This window comes from Dendropsophus ebraccatus, chromosome 6 (genome assembly GCF_027789765.1).
Source record: "Dendropsophus ebraccatus isolate aDenEbr1 chromosome 6, aDenEbr1.pat, whole genome shotgun sequence".
NCBI classification, from domain to species: Eukaryota; Metazoa; Chordata; class Amphibia; order Anura; family Hylidae; genus Dendropsophus; species Dendropsophus ebraccatus.
Window position 1 is genome coordinate 33,276,570 of NC_091459.1, and position 21,629 is coordinate 33,298,198.

The window sequence follows — 21,629 nt, forward strand, 5'->3', positions numbered from 1 at the left end:
GATTTTCACTGGATAGCCCCTTAAAAACAGAAAGTTTAGGCAGAGAGATGTGCAGACCATATTGATCACTTTACCAGCGGCACAAAATTTACCTATAATCGGCTAAATGAAGGTTCCTATGAACCCTGGTTAGCGATAACAGGACTGTGTAAAAAGCCTTCAGAGAAAAAATGATGAAGCTCCCTTTAGCTCTTTCTAAAATGTGTTGTAGGTAGTCAAAATTTTTAATAAGTTTGCTCTATTGTATATTTCTAGTGGAAATGCTATATTTTTCACTTATTGTCTCAGTTGATCACTGTAGTTTAAAACTATTTGCCTCCAACCAATGTGATTTCTAACATATTACAAAATCTTTTAATTTCACTTCAACTCTGAAGTCGTAGCCACTAGGTGTGTCATTTCCTGGTAAACTACTGTTTGCTGCCTTTTAGGAAAATCCCATCTATAGTAGCAGAGAGACCAAGACTGAACACAGGAATTGGAGTAGGGGTCTATATGGAGTTATGCAGGGGTGACTGTGTGCATGCTCTGATAAATCAAGGCCTCCCTCTTATCTCTTACCACCCAGAAAGTTCTGGGCGGCTGTGAAATTACTTGTGTCCTTACTAAATGCTGCTCCCTCAGTGTAATCACTCTTCCCATAAGTCATCACTAGCAGGAGGTTAGGCGTCTTGCTGTGATCCACCAAGGAACTCTTAGGAGTTCAATAGTAGCATTAAAGGTGAAGTCCTGGGAATTGGAAAATCTGGCAGCCGACAGGGGGAATTTGATAACAAGTACGAACTTACCTCCCCCCATGCCTGCGGTGAGCAGTGGGACTGGCCTCGGACCTCTTCCAGGTTCTGGGATCTCTGGGGGGGCACGTCACGTCACGTTGATATGGGGGGGGTTTGATAGACTGGGGGGGTTGATAGACTGACGCCGCTCCAGCCACTCATTGGCTGAGCAGCCAGTCCATCACCCAGGACAGGCATTTTCCACCAAGGTTTGACCCCCCCCTCCGCCGCTAGGCTCTGGTGCGTATACTCACCAAAGGTAATCGGTGTCCCATGGTGTGGCTTTGTTCCGGTCCTGTGCCGCGGTTCAAATCCGGTGCGTGCTCACGTCCTCATCTCCTGTGACCCCTCTTCTGTCTCCTGTGATCGAACGCCGGAAGTCACACTTTACAATGCATTCTTTATGGGAGAGCGTGACTTCCGGCGTTCAATCACAGGAGACAGAGGAGGGGTCACAGCAGTGGATGACGTGAGCGTGCGCCGGATTCGAACTGCGCCATGGGACCGGAATAAAGCCGCAGTAAACCAATCACCTGTGGTGAGTATACGTGCCAGTGCCTAGCTGGGGGCCAATAAAAAGATTTTGTAAACTGCTTCTTTAAGGAAGGGATAATATTTATCCTGGACATTTGGTCATATGATGGGAAATCCGTGAGTATTTAACATAAGGGTTTGCTGTGGATTTTCTTGCAGGTCACGGCTGCAAAAATTCTGCAAATCCTTTCCTCACCATACAGGCACAGCCTTAGGGATTTGTGCATTGTGTTTACTGTTGCGTTATTTCAAATTCTAAAATTTGCAGAGCATCTGATGTTGAACCAGGCAGCTCTTGCTGAAGGTGGCTCACAGGATATTCCTTTAATGCTTTTATTACTAGACACATAAATGGATTTGACATTTTTACAGCTATTGCAGATGTTTGTCTCTAGACACCTTGAGTAACGTGGGGTAAAAAATTCCACCATTTAGAGTGTAAATACTTATGCTGCGCCCAAGGGAAAGTCAATAATGAAATAGACTAGCCATCTGATAAGGCTGTTCCGGGGTAACTCATCAGGAGGTGTCTAATACAGAGATTACGCCTCCTGAATTATAGGAGATTGCCGGTTTATGCTACAAATGAGTCTGTGGAGATGGCAGGAATACATCATCATTATATACACATACAGCCTGGAAGAATCTGGAGACACAAGATGTAATGGGTTCTTTCTCCCCCAAGAACAGGTGCGATTAAACAGCAAGAGCCTGATTTATTGTTCATTAGTGAGTTTTACATAGCGTTTCTGTAGCCTATAAATAACGGGAATAGTCAGGGCCAGTCTAAAAACGCCATCAATACTGCGGCTCTGTCACAGGGCTAATTAGAAAAGCTAAACAGTCATTTCACAGGAAACTACAAGGCTTGATGTAAATTTTATTTCTAAGAATGAGATATCATAAATACCACCCAAATACCCAAACAGGAATCCATTCATCTGTGGCTAATGCATTTACCGCACATCACATCCCAGGCATGCTTTTTATTAATGTCCACTGTGGAGTGGGGTAGAAAAAAGGCTGCGGATCTGTAAATGATAACAGCCACAATAATGGGATTTTTTGTAACAATTTACTAAAAAGCTACTTTTCTACAAGGCTTTGAGTCTGCGAATGAAGAAGAACTGAATGTGTTGTGTGCGGCATCTCTTTTTGCAATGCCAAATTTCTGTCAGTTAATGGGGTTATATGGGGAGCAGAAAGCAGCTGATGCCTTCTCCTCCCCGCAGCTTACTCCCTCTCTTACCACATATACCTTCCGAGAAGTGAAGGAGTGGGAGTAAGTCCTGATCACCATCTGCGATGAAAGTATGCCCGCATGTGATGTCCAAGAGCTGTACGATGTTGCCCCAAGACCGGTTATTGTGATGTTGTGGCAACATTGTGTAACTTGCTTATTGGGACTTACACCCACCCTCTCACGTCTTGGGAAAGGAAGTAAGTGCCAGGGAGTAGTAGGCATCAGCCATATTCTGCTCCCCATACAACTTCTTTAAAACTGGGTTAACATCTGGGTCAGAAGCTTTGTTTGGGGCCTCCATTGCAAAATATGTATAAATAACAAAAAAAAAAAACATAACAAGACCATAGCAAGAAGATCAGCGCAAAACCCAAAGTACCATATTAAAGGTAATAAGGTCCATCGGGCTCTGTTGGTGTCCGTCAAGCAGCGGACCAATTGGCCCCATTTACGGCTGTATAAAAGTATCTGCAACAGAAGCCCTGATTGTTACGGATTTGAACATAGCCTAAAACAGCTTAGTAAGTTGACCAATACTTTTTATAGAACTCCACAGATAACATACTCTATGACAAACTTAGCTTCAGGTGCATAACTATAGTAGAATTAATAGGGTCTTAAAATGATTATCTAGGCAGGGGACTTTTTCACCTTCCTGGCTCCTGCACCGCTATTCGTATCAGATTTCTTTGATTATGCCACAAAAGTGCTGGATGAAGGTGGTGCTGTGGATATCGCCTATCTGGACTTCAGCAAAGCTTTTGATACAGTTCCCCATAAAGAGTTGATAGAGAAGTTGGAGAAAATTGGACTTAATCCCTGGATAGTTCAGTGGATTTTTGGTTGGCTGAAGGATAGATATCAGAGGGTTGTTGTTAATGGTGTATATTCCGAGCAGAGACTGGTTACAAGTGGTGTGCCACAAGGGTCTGTTCTGGGTCCTATTCTTTTTAATATGTTTGTAAGTGACATAGGAGAAGGGTTGATAGGTAAAGTTTGTCTGTTTGCTGACGCCACAAAAGTGTGCAATAGGGTTGATATTCCTGGAGGTGTCAGTAATATGGAAAATGATTTAGCTTTGCTAGATGAGTGGTCCAAACAGTGGAAATTGAAGTTCAATGTTTCCAAATGTAAAATAATGCACTTGGGGAGGAGGAATCCTCTATCAGAGTATCACCTCGGCAATACTGTGTTGGAAAAGACTTCAGAAGAGAAGGATTTAGGGGTAGTGATTTCTGACAGCCTAAGGCTGGGTTCACACTATGTATATTTGAGGCTGTATTTGTGAGGCTGTATAGCAACCAAAACCAGGAGTGGATTGAAAACACAGAAAGGCTATGTTCACATAATGTTGTAATTGAGTGGATGGCCGTCATTTAATGGCAAATTTTTGCTGTTATTTTAAAACAGCGGCCGTTATATTGAAATAATGGCAGTTATTTACCGTTATATGACGGCCATCCACTCAATTTCAACATTGTGTGAACAGAGCCTTTCTGTGTTTTCAATCCACTCCTGGTTTTGGTTGCTATGAGGACCTGACTTGAGGACCAAATACTGCCTGAAGTATACAGTGTGTGAACCCAGCCTAAAAATGAGTCACCAGTGCAACCAGGCGGTGGGAAAAGCAAATTGTATGCTGGGGTGTATAGCAGAGGTATAACCAGTAGGAAGAGGGAAGTTGTGATCCCGCTGTATAGAGCTCTGGTGAGGCCACATCTGGAATACTGTGCCCAGTTCTGGAGACCTCATCTAAGAAGGGATATTGATAAAATAGAACGGGTCCAAAGACGGGCTACAAAAATGGTGGAGGGTGTGAGGTATAAACCATATCAGGAAAGAAGGGAAAGGGGGGACATGATTGAAACCTTTAAGTATGTTAAAGGACTAAATAAGGGGAGTGTTTTTAGTAAAAAAAAAACTGAGCTCATGAACAAGAGGACATAGTGAGAGGTTAGTTGGGGGAAAGATCAGAAGCAATGTGAGAAAATATTATTTTACTGAAAGAGTAGTAGATACCTGAAACAAACTTCCAGCAGATGTGTTTGGTAAATCTACAATAACAGAATTTAACTCTGCCTGGGATAAACATACATCTATCCTAAGATAATAAGAAAGAAAATACTAAAAGGGCAGACTAGATGGACCCAGTGGTCTTTTTCTGCCGACAATCTTCTATGTTTCTATGTAACTGATTTACATCAATTTATACATCCCTTGAATAGACAATGAATTATTGTAAAAAAATAAATAAATGAATGAATAAAATAAAATGTAGGCAATACATTCACTTTAAGGACATTGGTCTGTGTACACTATATCTTTTCTACTGGTTTGCAATATAGAAAAAAAGACGGAGACTTATCTCATTATTTATAAACGGTGCTTATTATGGGGGTTATATTAGAATTTAAACACTTAGGGGGAGATTTATCAAACATGATGTAAAGTGAAACTGGCTCAGTTGCCCCTAGCAACCGATCAGATTTCACCTTTTATTTCACAAAGAGTCTGTGAGAAATGAAAGGTGGGATCTGATTGGTTGCTAGGGGCAACTGAGCCAGTTTCACTTTACACCATGTTGGATAAATCTCCCCCTTAGACCTGGGCTTTTCTATGAAATGTAAGCCATGCTTTATTTTACTGTTTGGACACTTACCTTGAAATGCAGGTTTGTTCATGCTAGCCATACGAGGGCAGTAGTGTTGTCCAGGGAAGCCCTGAATGTGGACCTCCAAAGGTACCGGTCGAACAGAAGGACGAAAGTTAAACAGTCCCATCTGCAATAAAGACATAGGGGCTGACTTAGTAAGGTGTTCTAGGCAAAAAATGTTCAGGTTTTTGTTTATTTACCCAATCGGTTTAGTGTTCTGACACATTTACTAAAGGCGCGCAACACAAAATGTCGACAAACAGGCCCAGACTGACAATCTGGCAAATGCCTGGTGGGCTGCTTGCCAGTCCGAGGGGGGGGGGGGGAGGATCGGAGGACAGACATCGGGCTACAGAACTAAATAATGCAGAAATAGTACTAGAAATTAACTACCGACTACCGCTAATGGCTGCTAATCGGAGGCTGAGGGCCACTGCCAAACTAAAGGGACCGCCCACTGTCAGACACTTACTCCGATTGTCTGGCTGCGGGCAACTCCCTAAGTCTGGCGGCGGTCCTCAGCCTCTGAATAGCAGCACTGCAGGAGGGTTGTATTAGTTACTATATGGGGCACTATTGCGGGGGATTGGATACAATAAAGGGGCACTGGCTACTATATGGGACACTTTGGGGGGGGGGGGGGACTGGCTAGTATATGGGACATTACTGGGGAATTGGCTACTATATGGGGTACTATTGGGAGAGAAACTAGTATATACTTCTATAAACTTCTAGTTAAAGTCAATGACACTGTCTCCTGTCCCACAAGTCCATTGCTTCAGAATAACTTTTGACTCTGACCTGTCATGGAAACTACACATCAATGCTGCCGTAACCACCCCCTCTGCCACTTCCACCTCAAAAGCATTTCTTGAATCCGCTCTTTTGTCAAGACTAACTCACCAACCATAACCCACCATCGAAGCTCTCAAAGAAACCTGAAAACTAAACTCTTCCGAGAAGCCTACAATAACTTTGCTGCCACTGTACTGCTATAAGAACAGCTACTTTCCTAACCTACTGTCTCTTTCGCTTTTCCCTTGTAAACTGTAAGCCCTCACAGGCAGGGTCCTCTCTCCCTCTGTTCTATTCTCTCATTCATTTACTTCATGTTTACTGTACCTGCTTTTTGTTCTATGTTATGTACTTAAACTCACTTTTTCAAAGTACAGAACCCAGGAATTCTCATTTCCCACAATCCCCTGCACAGACATCATCATCAGGATCTTGCTGTGTATATATCAAGCATATACCGTACTTGATTCGTTCTATAACTTAAATGACTTTTTCAGAAGTAAGTTGATGTTTTATAGCTATTTGTTCTGCAGCCATGCTCCCCATACCAACACCGTGACTGTGTTGTATGTGATCAAAAATAAAAACTGGCACTCCATAGAGAAGTGCAGAATATGTTAGCTTCTTCTCTCCTGTAGTCTGGGCTGCTGCTGACACCTGTTTTATGTTTTATGTAAAATACAGTATATGTAAGGATGTACATGTTAATGCCTACTGAGCTTGGGTTAGGAAGTTCTTAACTCCTTCAAGACAGAGCCCTTTGATGCACAAAAATCCGGGTCAAATTAATGCAATCTTCCTCCCCGCCTCCTAGGAGCCATAGCACTTTTATTTTTCCACCCACAAAGCTGGTTGGGGTGTCATCTTTTGCGCCATGATCTCTAGATATATTAACATCATATTGGTGTAGCAGAAAAATTGTGATTGCTCTTTTTAATAATTTTTTTGTGATATATAATTTAATAAAATCAGCAATCCGGTGTGTTTTTTTTTTGTTTCTGTTTACGCCGTTTACCGTGCGGTAACAATAACGTTATATTTTAATAGATCGGACAATTCCGCACGCTACGATATGTAATATGTTTATTTATTTATATTTATATTTTTATAATGGGCAAGGGGGTATTTTAAACTTTTATTGGGAGGGGGTTTATACGTTTTTTTAATACTTTTAAAAACTTTTTTATTACACTTTTTTTTAACCCTTATTTACTGTAAAATATGCAATCATTAGATTGCATATACTGATCTATGCTATGCCATATCATAGCATAGATCAGTGTTATCGGCGATCTATGTATAGAGCTTCTACACACAGATCGGGGACCTGACAGGACGGAGGTAAGGAGCTTACCCCGATCGGGACCCCTGCAGCTCAGGACCCCCAATAACTCAGTGACAAATGCTTGATCTGTCACTGAGCACCTTAAACTTAGCGATTGCACTGTTTAAGGGGTTAATGAGACTCAGCTGCGGGATCGCAGCTGGGTCTCATTACCCGCGGCCCCGAAGACTGAGGTGAGCGGGATTGCTCTCTGCGCAGCGGTACCGCTCCAATCAATAACCCTGTCAGTACAGGGAACATATATATACATTCCTACTGCACGGAGTATGTGTAGTAGGAACGTATACATACATATTACTGACGCGAAGGGGTTAAAGAGAACCCATCACCATGAAAAAGCTACCTAAGCTATTGGCATCATGTTATAGAGCAGAAGAAGATGAGCAGATTAATATATAACTATGGGAAAAGATTCTGTATATCTTGTAATTTATTGATTGAAATCTCTGATCTTTCCATGCTAAAGAGTCCAGTCCATTGAGTGACGCCGCCCACTGGACTCCTTAAAGGGACTGTACCATCAGGCCTGGGCTGAAGCACTGGAGGCGGGCTGACCCACCCCCAATGGGTGGAAACCCCCGTTCTTCTATGATACAGCTCCATTGATTCTAATGGAGCAGTGTCATAGAGGGGCGGAGGTTTCCTCCCATTGGGAGTGGGTCAGCCCGCCTCCAGTGCTTCAGCCCAGGCCTGATGGTACAGTCCCTTTAACTCAGAATGAGCAGGGATTTTAATCAACAAGTTATACTGAATATTTTCCCAAAAAGATATATATGAATCTGATAAGTTCTAATGATCAGCCGTTTAAAGGGGGACCTTCTATAGTTTTAGTAGTGCACCTTACTTTTCATTCATCCCACACCATTAAATAGTGCTGTGGTGTAATACCTGACACAGCCACTGCCGGCAGTATACAGCTGTGCCCCTTAAACACTGAAGAGGAAGCGGCATTCAAAGGAAGCTGATGCCCCTTCACACGGCTGGTCAGCTATGCTGAACCCCCTCTACTCTAATATTCATGGCCTGTTCTTAGGAAAGGTCATAATTTTTAGATGACTAAATAGTATTAAAAGGGAAATTATTAGGTATGATGTTTATGCTTTTGCAGCAAATGTTACCCACCTGGCCAATGCCCAACCAATCTGCAAGGTCTCTGGCATTTGCTAGAGCAGTTGATAACCCAACAACTCGTACAGTCTTCTCTGTATGTGAGGAAATGAAGTTGGTCCGAGACACAATGACTTCTAGTACAGGTCCTCTCTCATCCCCTGATAATGAAACATGGCGGCAATGAATACATACAGTGTAGAAGCTGTAGCAGAGTTATGCTCTGTTGTTAATATGTTTTAAGTGACACTGTCACCCCCTTTCTGTATCAGGACCTCCCTAAACAGCCGTAAAGCCTAAATTCAGCAGTTTTCATACCTTACTTTATAACAGATTTCTTGGTGCTTGGTCCAATGAAAAATGCTTTTTATCATTGGTGGATTGTGCCACCTGGGCTCTCCATGATGTCATTGTCGTCTAGGCCTCTCCCCCTTGGCGGCCATTGGAATGGGCCGACCTAAAGGGGGCGGATCCTAGACTTCTAGGCCGGCCCATTCCAATGGGCGCTAAAGGGGTGGGGTCTGGACGGCAATGAAGTCATGGGAAAGGCGGGGTCTACAGAGCCAATGTGGGCAGGGTCAAGTGGCACTCCAAGAAATCTATTATAAAGTAAGGTATAAAAACTGCAGAATTTAGGCTTTACAGCGGTGTAGAGAAGTCCTCATACAGAAAGGGGGTGACAGTGTCACTTTAAATCACTACTCACCAAGCAAATGGATTTCATCAATCACTAGAATGGCAACCTTTTGCACGTAACTCCTGTTCTGCCAACTCCTGCTGACACCATCCCACTTTTCAGGGGTAGTGACAATGAGGTCAGCTTCCGCTATGGCTCTCATATCCGGAGTGACATCTCCTGTCAACTCTACAACTCTGTGAACGAGAAAATGTGTGTTTAGTTCAACAACAATGAAGTACTATATAAAGTGATTATTGAAGATATCCTAACCACACATTCCAAGACAGGCCTGAGAAAGGACAGCTTCTCACGTCACTGTGAGCAAGAGCAGTCCTGCTGATGTCATTGAATCCCACATCATTCCATGTGATCTGTTTCCCATTAATCCCTTGTGCGTCTACGGCTCTTTTGTAGCAGAAGTCTTTAGGGACTTGTATCAATAATCCCCAGATGACCATAAACAAGTACATCTCTGAGAATGGGGGTATTTTTAACATAACTGGTTTGGTTTACAAGATAAACTGGTTTGGTTTAAGATAACCTACAATTTTGCACAGAAGTGCATGGAGTATATGAATGAGTTGAGGAGGAAAACCTTAAAGGAGAAGTCCAGCGTCAGACAATTTTTTTTTTCAAAAGAGCTGGGGAAGAGGTGGCTTGTGCATATTTTATGTATTCTGTCCCTTTTTTTTATTTTGGCTGGCACTTCTCCTTTGTAAGACCCATGTGATCCAAATTAGCAGGAAGCACCTGTGTACATATGGTAAGTACCTCCTTTGATTCTCCGTTTCTACCTGCAGGAGTAATGGTGAGAGGTAAGAGCTTGTTCACACTTGTGTTGTTTGGTGCCCACTCTCTCCGCCGGTGGTGCCTGCGGGGTTCGGGGGGCCCTTTGGGGTTTGGTCCTGTGACATTGAAGTTGCAGGCCATTCCGTGGCCCCCCTTCTTGGCTTGCGCACGCTTTGCGGGGATTGTGTTCGCTGACCGGCACAGTGATGTTTTTTGGTTAGGGACTCATGTGTATCAGAAGACCTGCACGTGGTACATGAGGCAATATGGTTTGATCAAATTGTATACTAACTTCTGGTTTTTAATGTAGCTGAACAAGCTTTCGTGTCAGCCATGGGTGCGATGTGTAGCCATTTCTGTCTTTTTGGCTTGTACATAACAACATGCACCTACCTCTCTGGCTCCAATGCAGGGGTCTACTGTCCCCCACTCCGGTTCCCGCCCCCCTGACCACTTCCTGGTCTGAACAGGGACCCGAGTCATACCAGCCCTACTCAGCTAGTTATAGTCCAATTTCCCAGGACCGGATCCAGCTTTTCCCACCACCTGGGGAGGAGCAGCACTGGAACTTGGCGATACCAAATTTAGACCCGTTTTTTATGGTTTATTACATTTTCAAACCCCCAAAAAAGAAATTATGTGTGTTTGCATATTCGGGGTAATTTTTTAACTAACAGAGCTGTACAAGGGCACAGTTTACATTTTTTTAGTGGTACTATTTTTGGCAACATCAGACAATTTTGATGTTTTATTTCATTTTTTTAATGAACAAGGATTAAGAAAATCCTATAATTTTTAATGACATGTTACTGATATTCTGCCGGTCAGTACAAACACAGCAATACCTCTTTTTTTTATATGGTATACTACATGTACGATGTACATTTTGTTTGTAATATTTTCATTACCATTTATTTCATTTTTATGGAGGCATGATTAACAAAAATTGCTTTTTTAAATTATTTTTTTATAGTGTTTAATGTGCTACAGAGTGTGAAGCTGCGATCACCATCAGGATCGCCTGGCATTATGTATCATTATGATGCTGGGAGCTCCGATCCTGTTCAAATCTTTTTATTTCTTTTTCCTTCTACAGTAGCGGGAAGATTTGAACAGGTTTGGAGCTCCCGCCATCATAAAGATACCAGGACTTCCTAATGCCGGCCCACAGCTTCACACTTCATAGCATCTGTGATCAAAGGAGCGTGTGAATTTCTAAAGGATAAACTGGTGGGATTGAAGCTCCACTCTTCTGCTGTCAGTTGTGGCAGGAGCCCAACAATATGTGCCAGATAGGTCCTGCGGCGGGTAACACTGGGGCTGCTCCTAAGCTGGTGTCATCCTCTTAATCTACCTGGTACGATGACTTGAAGTAAAACGTTTGTAGTCCCAAAGTCCCAGTTATGTCATTTACCTACTTTAGGTAAAATTACACTGAGTGATCAGATACTTACTTTTTGCCAAGTTTTTCTTCAATCCTTACTTTCCAGTCCTCCATTCTTTCACGGACTAGAGCCTTCAGTGGAGCTATATAGACCGCCTAGAAACACAAGCAAAGGGGAAACAATTTGTGCCAATCAGTAGGATAAAAATATAAGGGGCCAACTCCAGCATGCTCGAGTTTCATCATTCGGCATTTGAATACCGGTGGCTGCAGAAATTGGATGTAGCCCTAAGGCTGCCTAGAAAAGGCTGGAAAGACTCCCTAGGGCTGCATCAAACACATTCAGCCACTGGTATTCAAATGCCGACCGATCGGATTTGAGCACGTTAGAGTTGCATGCATGTCTTTTTACTATCATCTACAGACATTAGAAAAAAATTCACCCAGATACAAATGTTGGATATGGGTATCTTTCAGACAAATATAAGAATGATTACAGGTATTATCTGATAAGACACTGGGTTCTGCTACAAGAGGGCATATAATTGCTTCAAAAGTCTCTCAGAAGCTACTTCTGGGTAGAGTAACCCTTGGTTAAAGATCATTGACTCCTAGACAAGCCTCTATGATGCACTCAGTTAACAGACTTGGAGAGAAGGTCCATCATCGAAATGAGAGAAGCAGGATTTCAATAAAAATTCTGCCTTTAGGCCACTCTGACCAAGCTGTTAGGAGGTGTTGGGAGCAGTGGTTACATGAGGGACATACACATGGTGAACAGGCTCCAGAGGGCCCACACAGACCCCCAGTAGAGAAGATTTATGATCTGACAAAAAACAATAACCAAAAATATTTTTATTCCCCTGGACAACCCTTTTAAACCTTTATAACTCACTCTATACATAAATATATTGAAACTCATTTTTGACCTTGGATGTTGGATACTTGTTGAAGACTCTAAAGATGGCCAACTCGGCAGCTACTGTTTTTCCAGAGCCTGTGGGAGCCCCGAGGAGAACATTTGTGTCCGTATGATAAAGAGTATAAAAGATCTGAGTCTGAACTGGGTTGAAATGTGTAAATTTGTAAAGGGCTTCATATTCTCTATGTCCCAAGGCAGTGACTGGCAAAGGCTGCAAATCCAGTAATTCTGAAAAAGAACCAAAAGAAAGCAGGGAATTTATTTACCTTCCATAGAAATTAAAGTGTACCTGTCGTTATACTAACTTTGGACATATCATAGAGACACGCCAAAGGTTTTCATAAGTCTGAGTGCTCAGACCTGTACCGATTGGGAGATAGAGCGGGGATAGGACTGCAGCTGCAGCCCCTCCTCTCCCTGCTCTGAGTTAAAAGTTATAAGTCCGATACTTTTTTAAAATTCAGAGCGGAGAGAAGAGGCACTGCAGCAGTCTTCTCCCTGCTCTATCTCCTTATTAGTAAGCGTCGGAGCTCTCAGGCAAGGACCAATCAAAACTTTTGACATGTCTCTATGAATTGTCAAAGGTTTTGTATAATGAAAGGTAAACTAAAAATAGCTCACCAACGCCTAATATAATGCAAGAAAAGCAAGTTAAAAGACAACAACATTGAAACACACCAACACAACAAAGACTGATTTAGTAAGATCAAGTTAGAAAACTAAGGAGGCCTCTTATGTATAGCCACAGAATCATAGCTACTTAATTTACAAATGTCTTCTTCTTAAATCTGGAGGGTACTGTCATGTTCATGGGAATTTAGGTCGGCCATCACTACTGATCCGTTATAACAATGTGCAGTATCTCTGCAATTACACTAAGAAGTTTTCTAGCGAAGAATAGACATTTCAAAAAATTTGGACCATGAATCTGCTAAATTCATGAGCTTTCATGACCTAAACTGACAAAAAATGGTCATAAAGACCATCCGAATTCCAGCAGATCCATCAAAGGTCACTTAGATATAATGTGGAAAAATGTTATAATGTAATTGTAAACGTACTGTCCATCACTATATAGGAATAACATGTATGTTGAGGGAAGTGAGACAGGTCCCCTTTGCACTTGCTGAACAAAGACAATGTTAATGGTGTATGTGTTTCGAGTCTATAAAGAATGACTGGTCTGATCCAAGCATTGAAACTGTAAGAATGTATGTATATGTGTTAAACTTGTGCACCAACTTCTTACCCGTGTGTGGTGGATGCCTCTCCGGCAAAATGAGATGTTGGAAATTGATTATACACACGGCTTCAGCTCCCAGCCATCGATCAGAAACGGCTCTGATATAGTATTGGGAGGGTAATGGTTCAAAGATGGGTATTGTGAACACCAGACACTGCTGCTCTATAGTGACAACCTGAAAGAAGGAAACTGATCTTAATAAAGGTAACATGAACAGCCTATTTACAGAGGACCATTCAGCCCTCCGAACACGGCAGTGCCTTCTGCATTTACTCTGATATTCTTCCTGGAGATGCAGGAATAAACTGACTATTCGCCTTGTCCCTACACAGTCTGATACAGTCCAATCGGGGCAGATCCTGCCATATTATAGCAATGTCCAGCTGTCAATTTATTCATGCACAACACAATGCCGCGTTCTAAGAAAAGGTGACATGAAATCCTCTTTATATAAATTTTTTTTTATAACTACAATATTTTATCCATAGGTCAAAGCAAAGGAAGCCGCAGTCACAAAGGTAAATGCTGTATCAGTACTATACCTGTTTCTTCTGAAGTAGAAAGTATTCTGAATGATAAATATGGTCATTAGTAGGATCCTCAACCCAAATCCACCAAGGTTCTCCAACAGTCCCATGCACCTAGGATACAACAACATACAGTGGGAAAGCTCAGATAATAGGTTCTAAAATCAGATTTCCTGGTTCATGTATCACATGCGCACTCATGCATTTCAGATGTTGATACATACATCAGTCATTTGGTAAATCTGAACATTTCATGACTATCCATGAACATCACATCTTTTATATACTGTATGTATCCTGTTTAAATACAACTGTTCCAAAATTATTTAAGTGTCCCATATGCTCTTGCAGTCCCTTTAACTGATTAGAGCCAGATACTGGAACAAGTCATTTTTCCTAATCTGTTTCCATTTTTTGATTTATGAAAAAAAAAGAAAAAAAAAAAGGGTTTTCGGGAGCTGTACCGTTCCTTCAATCAGAATAGAGCTCTCCACAAAAATAGCACTTACATTTGGGAGTGGTGTCTCAACACAACTCTCCTTAACCCTTAGGGGACAAAGCGAGTTTTCATTTTTGCGCTTTCCTTTTTTCCTCCTCGTGTATATAAGGCCACAGCGCTTGCATTTTTTTCACCTAGAGACCCAGATGAGCCCTTATTTTTTGTGCCACTAATTGTACTTTACAATGACAGACGTAACGTTTGCCGAAAATATGCCGTGAAACCAGAAAAAAAATTATATGTTTGGTTAAATTGAGAAAAAACACACAATTATTTTTATTTGTGTGTGTGTGTTTGTTTTTACGCTGTTCGCCTTGGGTAAAACTGACGACTTATATATGTTACTCAAGTCAGTACGATTACGATCATATGTAACTTGTATAACTTTTATTTTCTTTGATGGCTTTAAAAAAATGAAAACCTTTTTTTAAAAAAAAATATATGTTCCTTAAAATTGCTTTATTACCATGCTTATAATACTTAGAACACTTTTATCCTTTGGTCTATGGGGCTGTGCGCCATTTTTTGCGCCATTATGTGTTCTTTCTATCAGCACCTTGATTGCACATATGCGACTTTTTAATTGCTTTTTATTACAGTTTTTCTAGATTTGATGAAACGAAAAATGCGCAATTTTGCACTTTGGAATTTATTTGCGCTTATGCCGTTTACCGCACAAGATCAGAATTATGTTAATAGTTCAGGCGATTACACACACAGCGATACCAAACATGTTTGTTTATTTTTAGTTATAAAATGGGAAAAGGGGGTGATTCAAACTTTTATTAGGGGAGGGGGTTTTTTTATTGAAAAAAAAAAAAAAAAACACTTTTTTTTTAACACACATACTAGAAGTCCCCCTGGGGGACTAGTATTACTACTCTAATCTCTCATTGAGATCTATGCGGTATAGATATACAGTATAGATCCATGAGATCTGTGTTCTATTGCTCTCGGCTGCTGCAGCCGAGAGCAATAGAATGCTGAACTGAGATCAGCGTCATTACGGCACAGACCCAGTCCCAGACCAGATGCAGGGATCGCTCCTCCGCGATCTCGTCGCAGGGGGCGATCCCTCTGCTACACCACAAATGATGGGGGACAGCAAGCATTGAGATGAAGCTGTCAACTTTGATAGCTGCATCTAAATGCCTAATTAGCGGGTACAGCAATCAGACCACGTCCACTAATAGCCACGGTCCCGGGCTGCATATAGCACCCGGGATCGCAGCGGTTCAGAGCGGGGTAACCACGCGGCCCCCCTCTGAACTCTGCTAGCGACGCCAGGATGTACAGTAACGTACTGGGGCGTCTAAGGGTTAAATGAAAAACGCCCAACTAGCAATAGGTCTAGTCCGCTGCAATCCTTCCAGATCTTGGTATTCCTTACCAGTATTACAATATGTCAAAGAAAAGACAAGGGAGAGCGAACACAATTGTAAAACATATACTTTAAACAAATCAGAAAAACGCAGTGCGAACCCAGCCTTATGCGTTATAGCAAGCCTCATGGACCATAGGACCCAACAGACAAGACCTGTACCATTCAAATGAATGAGAACGACTTCTGAGTATGATCAGTGATCTTTATAGAAGTCATTCTACATGGGAGGGGGCTAAGTTGTCAGCAACAGCTATTGTGTGTACCTCTGTTATCTATACATTGATGTCCCCTGTCACTGTACTCCTGTCTGCTTCAATAAACAGGAAGTCTCGGATTAGTTTTAGGCCTAGTGGCCAAAAAGAAGACTACAAGATTACAGAATTATTTTATAAAATAAATAGTAAAATGGATCATTAGAAAAAAACATCACTGACAATTTTTGAAAACATAAAAGTTAGGATATGCACTTTCTGATCCATGAGAGTCCAAAGGCGGGGGTCTCCACTGATCCTGAGAATAAAGGGGTGCAGTGCTAATAAATTAGGAATACACCATCTAGTTTGCCCTTATTTCCCTTTTCTATTGATCTGAGGATATAGGATAATTCCAGCCAACTTTTACATCCTATTTAACAACCACATCTGCTGGTAGATAGTTTCAAACATCTACTACTCTTTCAGTAGAATAATATTTTTTCACCTTGCTTCGGATCTTACCCCCATTTCCTATATAACGCACAGGAAAAGAATAATAATCTCCAAATCATTTTTATTATTATTCCCAAAAAGTCACCCAGTAACAACATGGTGAGATGCGCAACGCGTTGTCACGCTGTAGTGTATTTTATATGCTGCTTTAAATCTGTAAACTTTCTGACATAAAGCGAGGTAAAAAAAAAAAAAACTCTCCGCCACATACAGATCAAATGCAATCGGTAATGTTACTTAGAAACACCATGATTAGCTTGTTTCCTTAAAACTAGATGGGATAAATAAATGTACAAGCAGGTTCAGTCGGGAAAAAAATATTAGATTAATTGCAAGCTAGACGCTATCCGACAACAATTCATTTCCCTCATTTATTGTGTCGCCTGAGTGGTGCACTGTATTATGAGATAAATGAAGATTACTTCATAAAACTTAAATCAACATTTATAGTATTTCTCACTCAACGGTGACACCGAGGTAACTAATGTACTATGCAGGCATAAATCTCCAAATGTAATATGGAAAATAGATTCAAATAAATTCCGCACTAGCTTTGGGACTTAACCGTAAGCTTATCACTGTAACTTTTTTAAATTAACTTTCAAAGGAAAAGAAAAAAAAAACAAAAAAAAAACGATCTGCCAGGATTGTCCTAGAGATGTAAAAACCAGACAGGATAATGAACACGTAAGGCATAAAGGCTGCATCGGAGATAAAGAGCTACAGGGTGTTGACCTTGTGAACTGTTTGGGTCACCACATACTGGGTGACCGAGTGCCTCTCACCGTGTTCAGTCTATGTTTTACAAAAGATTGGCAAGTCAGTGAGCTGACCTAAAGGTTAAATCCAACAGCAGGCATTAATGAGCTTTGTACTGGTGCTGAACATGACAAAACTGTAACCACCTCATCACTCGGGCAGACATTAGCTTCCTTTTGTTTCCTTTTTCCGCCTTGTTATTTTTCTATCATGTTCCAATAATGAATTAAACATCTGTTTAGCCGAATTACATAATGAATTTAAAGCCATGAAACGCTTGGAGGCATTGTGACATCATTTCCAGCTAGCCAAAATTAAGGCTTTGCATATTTACATAGCTATATATTCCATGTACTATAAAAAAAAAAAATAATAAAAAATAGTAACAATAAAAAATTATATATATATATATATATATATATATATATATATATATATATATATGTATTTACACATGCACACAAACATACATAATTTATTCAGTTTCTCACCAATATAATTATAATTTTTTTCAAGCATTACAAATTTTGGGGAAGACAAATCTTAATACTTACCGTAGATTAACATAGAAGGTGTTTAAGTCTCTAGTTAACATACTGTATGTGTTAAACTGGGTTTGTGACAAATACCTAACCAGTTTGCATCCATAAGTCACAGGCAGATCTATTAAATCAATTGTATTGTAGCCTATGGGTGACAGGTGGCACTATTAGGAATCTGTTTAAAAGATATAACAGATATATCCTGAAAAGCTTACGTTTAGGTGAGTATATGTTTTATTGCTGGGGACCGATGAGATACATTGATATCAGTTACCCATAAGCTAATATGCTATGTATTTAACATGTGTATTTTTGAGACATGGAATAGCAAGTCTAATTTTCTATGCTATACATTATTCTCTATGGGGTATGTTCACATACATTGTATAGTATATGCTGCTGATTTTATGCTGGGTAAAAGAATCTAAATATACAGCTAAATTGAGCATCTTACCTCCATTTATCTTTTTATGAAATATTAACACAGAACAAAAAAAGGTTATGTGACTGGGAACTTATACAGCATAACACGTACCAAATAACTTTTTGAAGCTGTCAGAGAGATAGCACTTTAACCACTTCATGACCAAGCCAAAAATGGCCTTAATGGCCGCGCCAATTTTCACTTTTGCGTTTTTTCCTCTCTGCCTTCTAAGAGCCATAGCGCTTTTACTTTCCCATATACAGGGCATGTAAGGGCTTGTTTTTTTCACAATGTAACAATACCTTTTAATCCATCACAAAATGAACCCCCAAAATATTATTTATTGGAAGCAATCAGAAAAAAGCAATACAATTTTGTAATTTTTGTGAGGTTTCTGTGTTAATGTAATGCACTTTATGGTAAAATTTACTAGATATCTTAATTCTAAAGGTCAGTCTAAACACAGAGATATGCATGTTTAAATAGCTTTTATAAAATTGGAAAGCGGGTGATTTAAACTTTTATTGGGGAGGGGCTATGTCATATTTTTTTTAAACATTAAAAAAAAACACTTTTCAAGTCTCCCTGGGGAACTATTACATGCAATCACTAGATTGCATACACTGGTCAGTACTATGCCATAGCATAGCATTGATTGATGTTATCTGCTCTCTTCTGGTAGAGCCTGCCTGTGGCTGAAGATCAGACTGCACGGAGGTGATTAGTATACCTTACAGTTAAAAGTGGCGCTTAAGGGGTTAGTGGTGGGCGGACGCATTATCGCAGCAGCCCATCATTGATGGTGAGGGTCCGGCTGCTAATAGAAGCCAGTCCTAACCCTCTATGAAGTGAACACAGCTCCAGAGATCACTACATAGAGCCTGTACAGGTCAAGATGTAGATGTATGCCATCTGTCTTTAAGTGACGGACATGGATGGCATACATTTACGTCATTTGTCATTAAGGGGTTATGCAGAATTAGAAAAAAACAAAACAAAAACAACTATTGGCTTGTAAAAACAGCACCTCCCCTGTCCTCAGGTTGTGTGTGTTATTACAGTTGAGTTCTGTTCTTTTCAAAAGAACTGAACAGAAAAACTCAAACTGGGGAAAATAAAGGTGCTGTTTCTGGAAGAAGGCGGCCATGTTTTCTTAAGTCTGGATCATCCTTAATATTCTTATTTAAGAAAAACTGTGAATTTCTATGTGTAGGTGGGGACAACAGGATTCACAAGCTTTATCTATAAGAGAAACAGATCACTGATCCCAGGGAGACCAGCCAAACGATAACACTGCTGGCTGACGGTTAAAGCACTCAATGCAGTGAACTCCTAAGTGCATTGCTCCCTGGGAAACATAAATATCCAAAAGAAGAGCCTGTGGAGCCTCATTTAAGAGTCTCGAAACACGGGACTAGCCAGATATCCCTCCAGGAAGGACCCAGCCAAGGGGTGGCTCCTGTAGCTTTATCTATAATTCCAAGCAGCAGTTAGGCCTCTTTCAGACATCTGCTAATTCTGTCTGACTGTGGTTCAGCATCTACGGGCAGAATGGGGATCTATTAATTTCTATGGCCCCATATACACATCAGTACTTGCTACGGATGTGAGTTGGGGCCATGTGTCCGCTTCAAACGGCGGGACAACATTAAAGGGAACGTTAATGGGAACCTGTCATGTTAAAAATGAAGTCCACTCTGCAAACAGCATGCTATAAAGTGAGAGCAGATACAGTTTTTAAGGGCAAAGTTCCAGGATAACTTTTTATTCCTTTATTAAAGTCTCTGCTTACTTTGGGTTAAGTAGTTAAGTGGGTGGTCCTTCTCAGTGACTGACAGCTATCTATGTATAAGTTTGCATACAGTGAAAGAGCTTTTACATAGGGACACTGAATCAGTCATTTTCTAACATTAATGGAGTAATATTCTGAGTTGACAATATGTCTTCCAGTACTTATTAGATGCAGTATGTCCTGCAGGAAGCGGTGTATTCTCTCCAGTCCGACACAGTGCTCTCTGCTGCCACCTCTGTCTTTGATAGGAACTGTCCAGAGCAGTAGCAAATCCCCACAGAAAACCTCCCTGCTCTCCAGATTGGAAAAAATACACCTTTTCATGCATACAGCAGCTGATAAGTACTGGAAGACTTGAGATTTTTTTTTTTTTATAGAAGTAAATTACATATCTCTGGCACTTTGTGGCACCAGTTGATTTGAAAGAAAAAAGTTTTTGGTGAACTAACCCTTTAAGGGAACCTTCTCAGCAAGGGCTCTATTAGAGTTGAACACCACACACTGGAATACTGTGATACAAGATAGTGTACTATTTTTTTTTTGTCCTTATACTTAGGTAGTTAGCCCATTAGAAGTGACGGTAATACCTGATCATTCCACTTGAAGTCTGGATTGATAGTTAGTCGAACTCTTAGAACGGTGCGGGTAATTGGCTGGATAGTCGCTTCCATTGTAATGGATGGAATTTGATGGACGCACTGTTTCACCCTTAGCCCAATGTTCACATGATGGAGCATGTGACCTAAAAAAGGTACAATAGGTTAGAAACGTTTGCATATACAGGAACACTAATGCAATCAGACTTGTAAATCAGCTAGACGAGCATATTACAGCTTACATGCTTTGCATTGTGGTGTACAAATGACTGACTTTTTTGACCTGGCATGTTCTAATGTTTTGTAATACTTAACTGGAATTAGTATAGTGCGGTTTTAGTATTAGCAACTTGGAATAATAATTGTTAACCCAATCAATGATTTCCATACACCAAAGTTAAAAATAGCCCCAAATATTAGAGACAATAGAATTTGGACATTTTCTAACGTGTCACGATAAATGTGGCCAATCTGGAATATGCAAACGCTATTTATATTTATAAATAATTATTTATGTATTCATTATCTACCCATTGTTAATAAGTAGGAAAAATAAGAGCACGATTAAAGAAAAATTCTCAGGGACAGGAAGATAAAATGTCGCTGACCAGTCCTTCTCCACTCACATACAGGAAACTTAATGGACGTTTTTCTTATATTCCTGTCTGCAGCTACAGACACTGTCATCATCTCTACGGAAATCTTGAGGGTATCCCATAAACAAAAAAACCCCACAATTTCTACTGATCAGTGCAGGACAAAATGCAATTTCTACACAAGAGCACAAAAGTCCATGTGAAAAAATACTAACCCTTTGGGGTTAGTGTTTAAAGGGGTACTAAAAAGCTGATTTTTTTATTCCTTTTAAATAAACTTGGAAGAGAAGATTATATCGATTGGTAATATACTACTATTTAAAAAAACTTAAG

The 21,629-nt window shown here is 40.6% G+C and overlaps 1 protein-coding gene across 4 annotated transcripts in view; it reads right to left on the minus strand.

The window, feature by feature from the left end:
- Positions 1-21,629, minus strand: part of ASCC3 (activating signal cointegrator 1 complex subunit 3) — a 522,423-nt gene that overhangs the window by 91,795 nt on the left and 408,999 nt on the right. For all 4 annotated transcript variants that reach the window (XM_069974770.1, XM_069974767.1, XM_069974768.1 and 1 more), the window contains 8 exons: positions 20,692-20,846; positions 14,013-14,111; positions 13,477-13,645; positions 12,235-12,455; positions 11,376-11,461; positions 9,160-9,326; positions 8,469-8,614; positions 5,213-5,333 (listed from right to left, as the gene is read on the minus strand). In XM_069974770.1, coding sequence (XP_069830871.1) covers positions 5,213-5,333; positions 8,469-8,614; positions 9,160-9,326; positions 11,376-11,461; positions 12,235-12,455; positions 13,477-13,645; positions 14,013-14,111; positions 20,692-20,846 — 1,164 coding nt within the window. The remainder of the gene's footprint in view (positions 1-5,212; positions 5,334-8,468; positions 8,615-9,159; positions 9,327-11,375; positions 11,462-12,234; positions 12,456-13,476; positions 13,646-14,012; positions 14,112-20,691; positions 20,847-21,629) is intronic.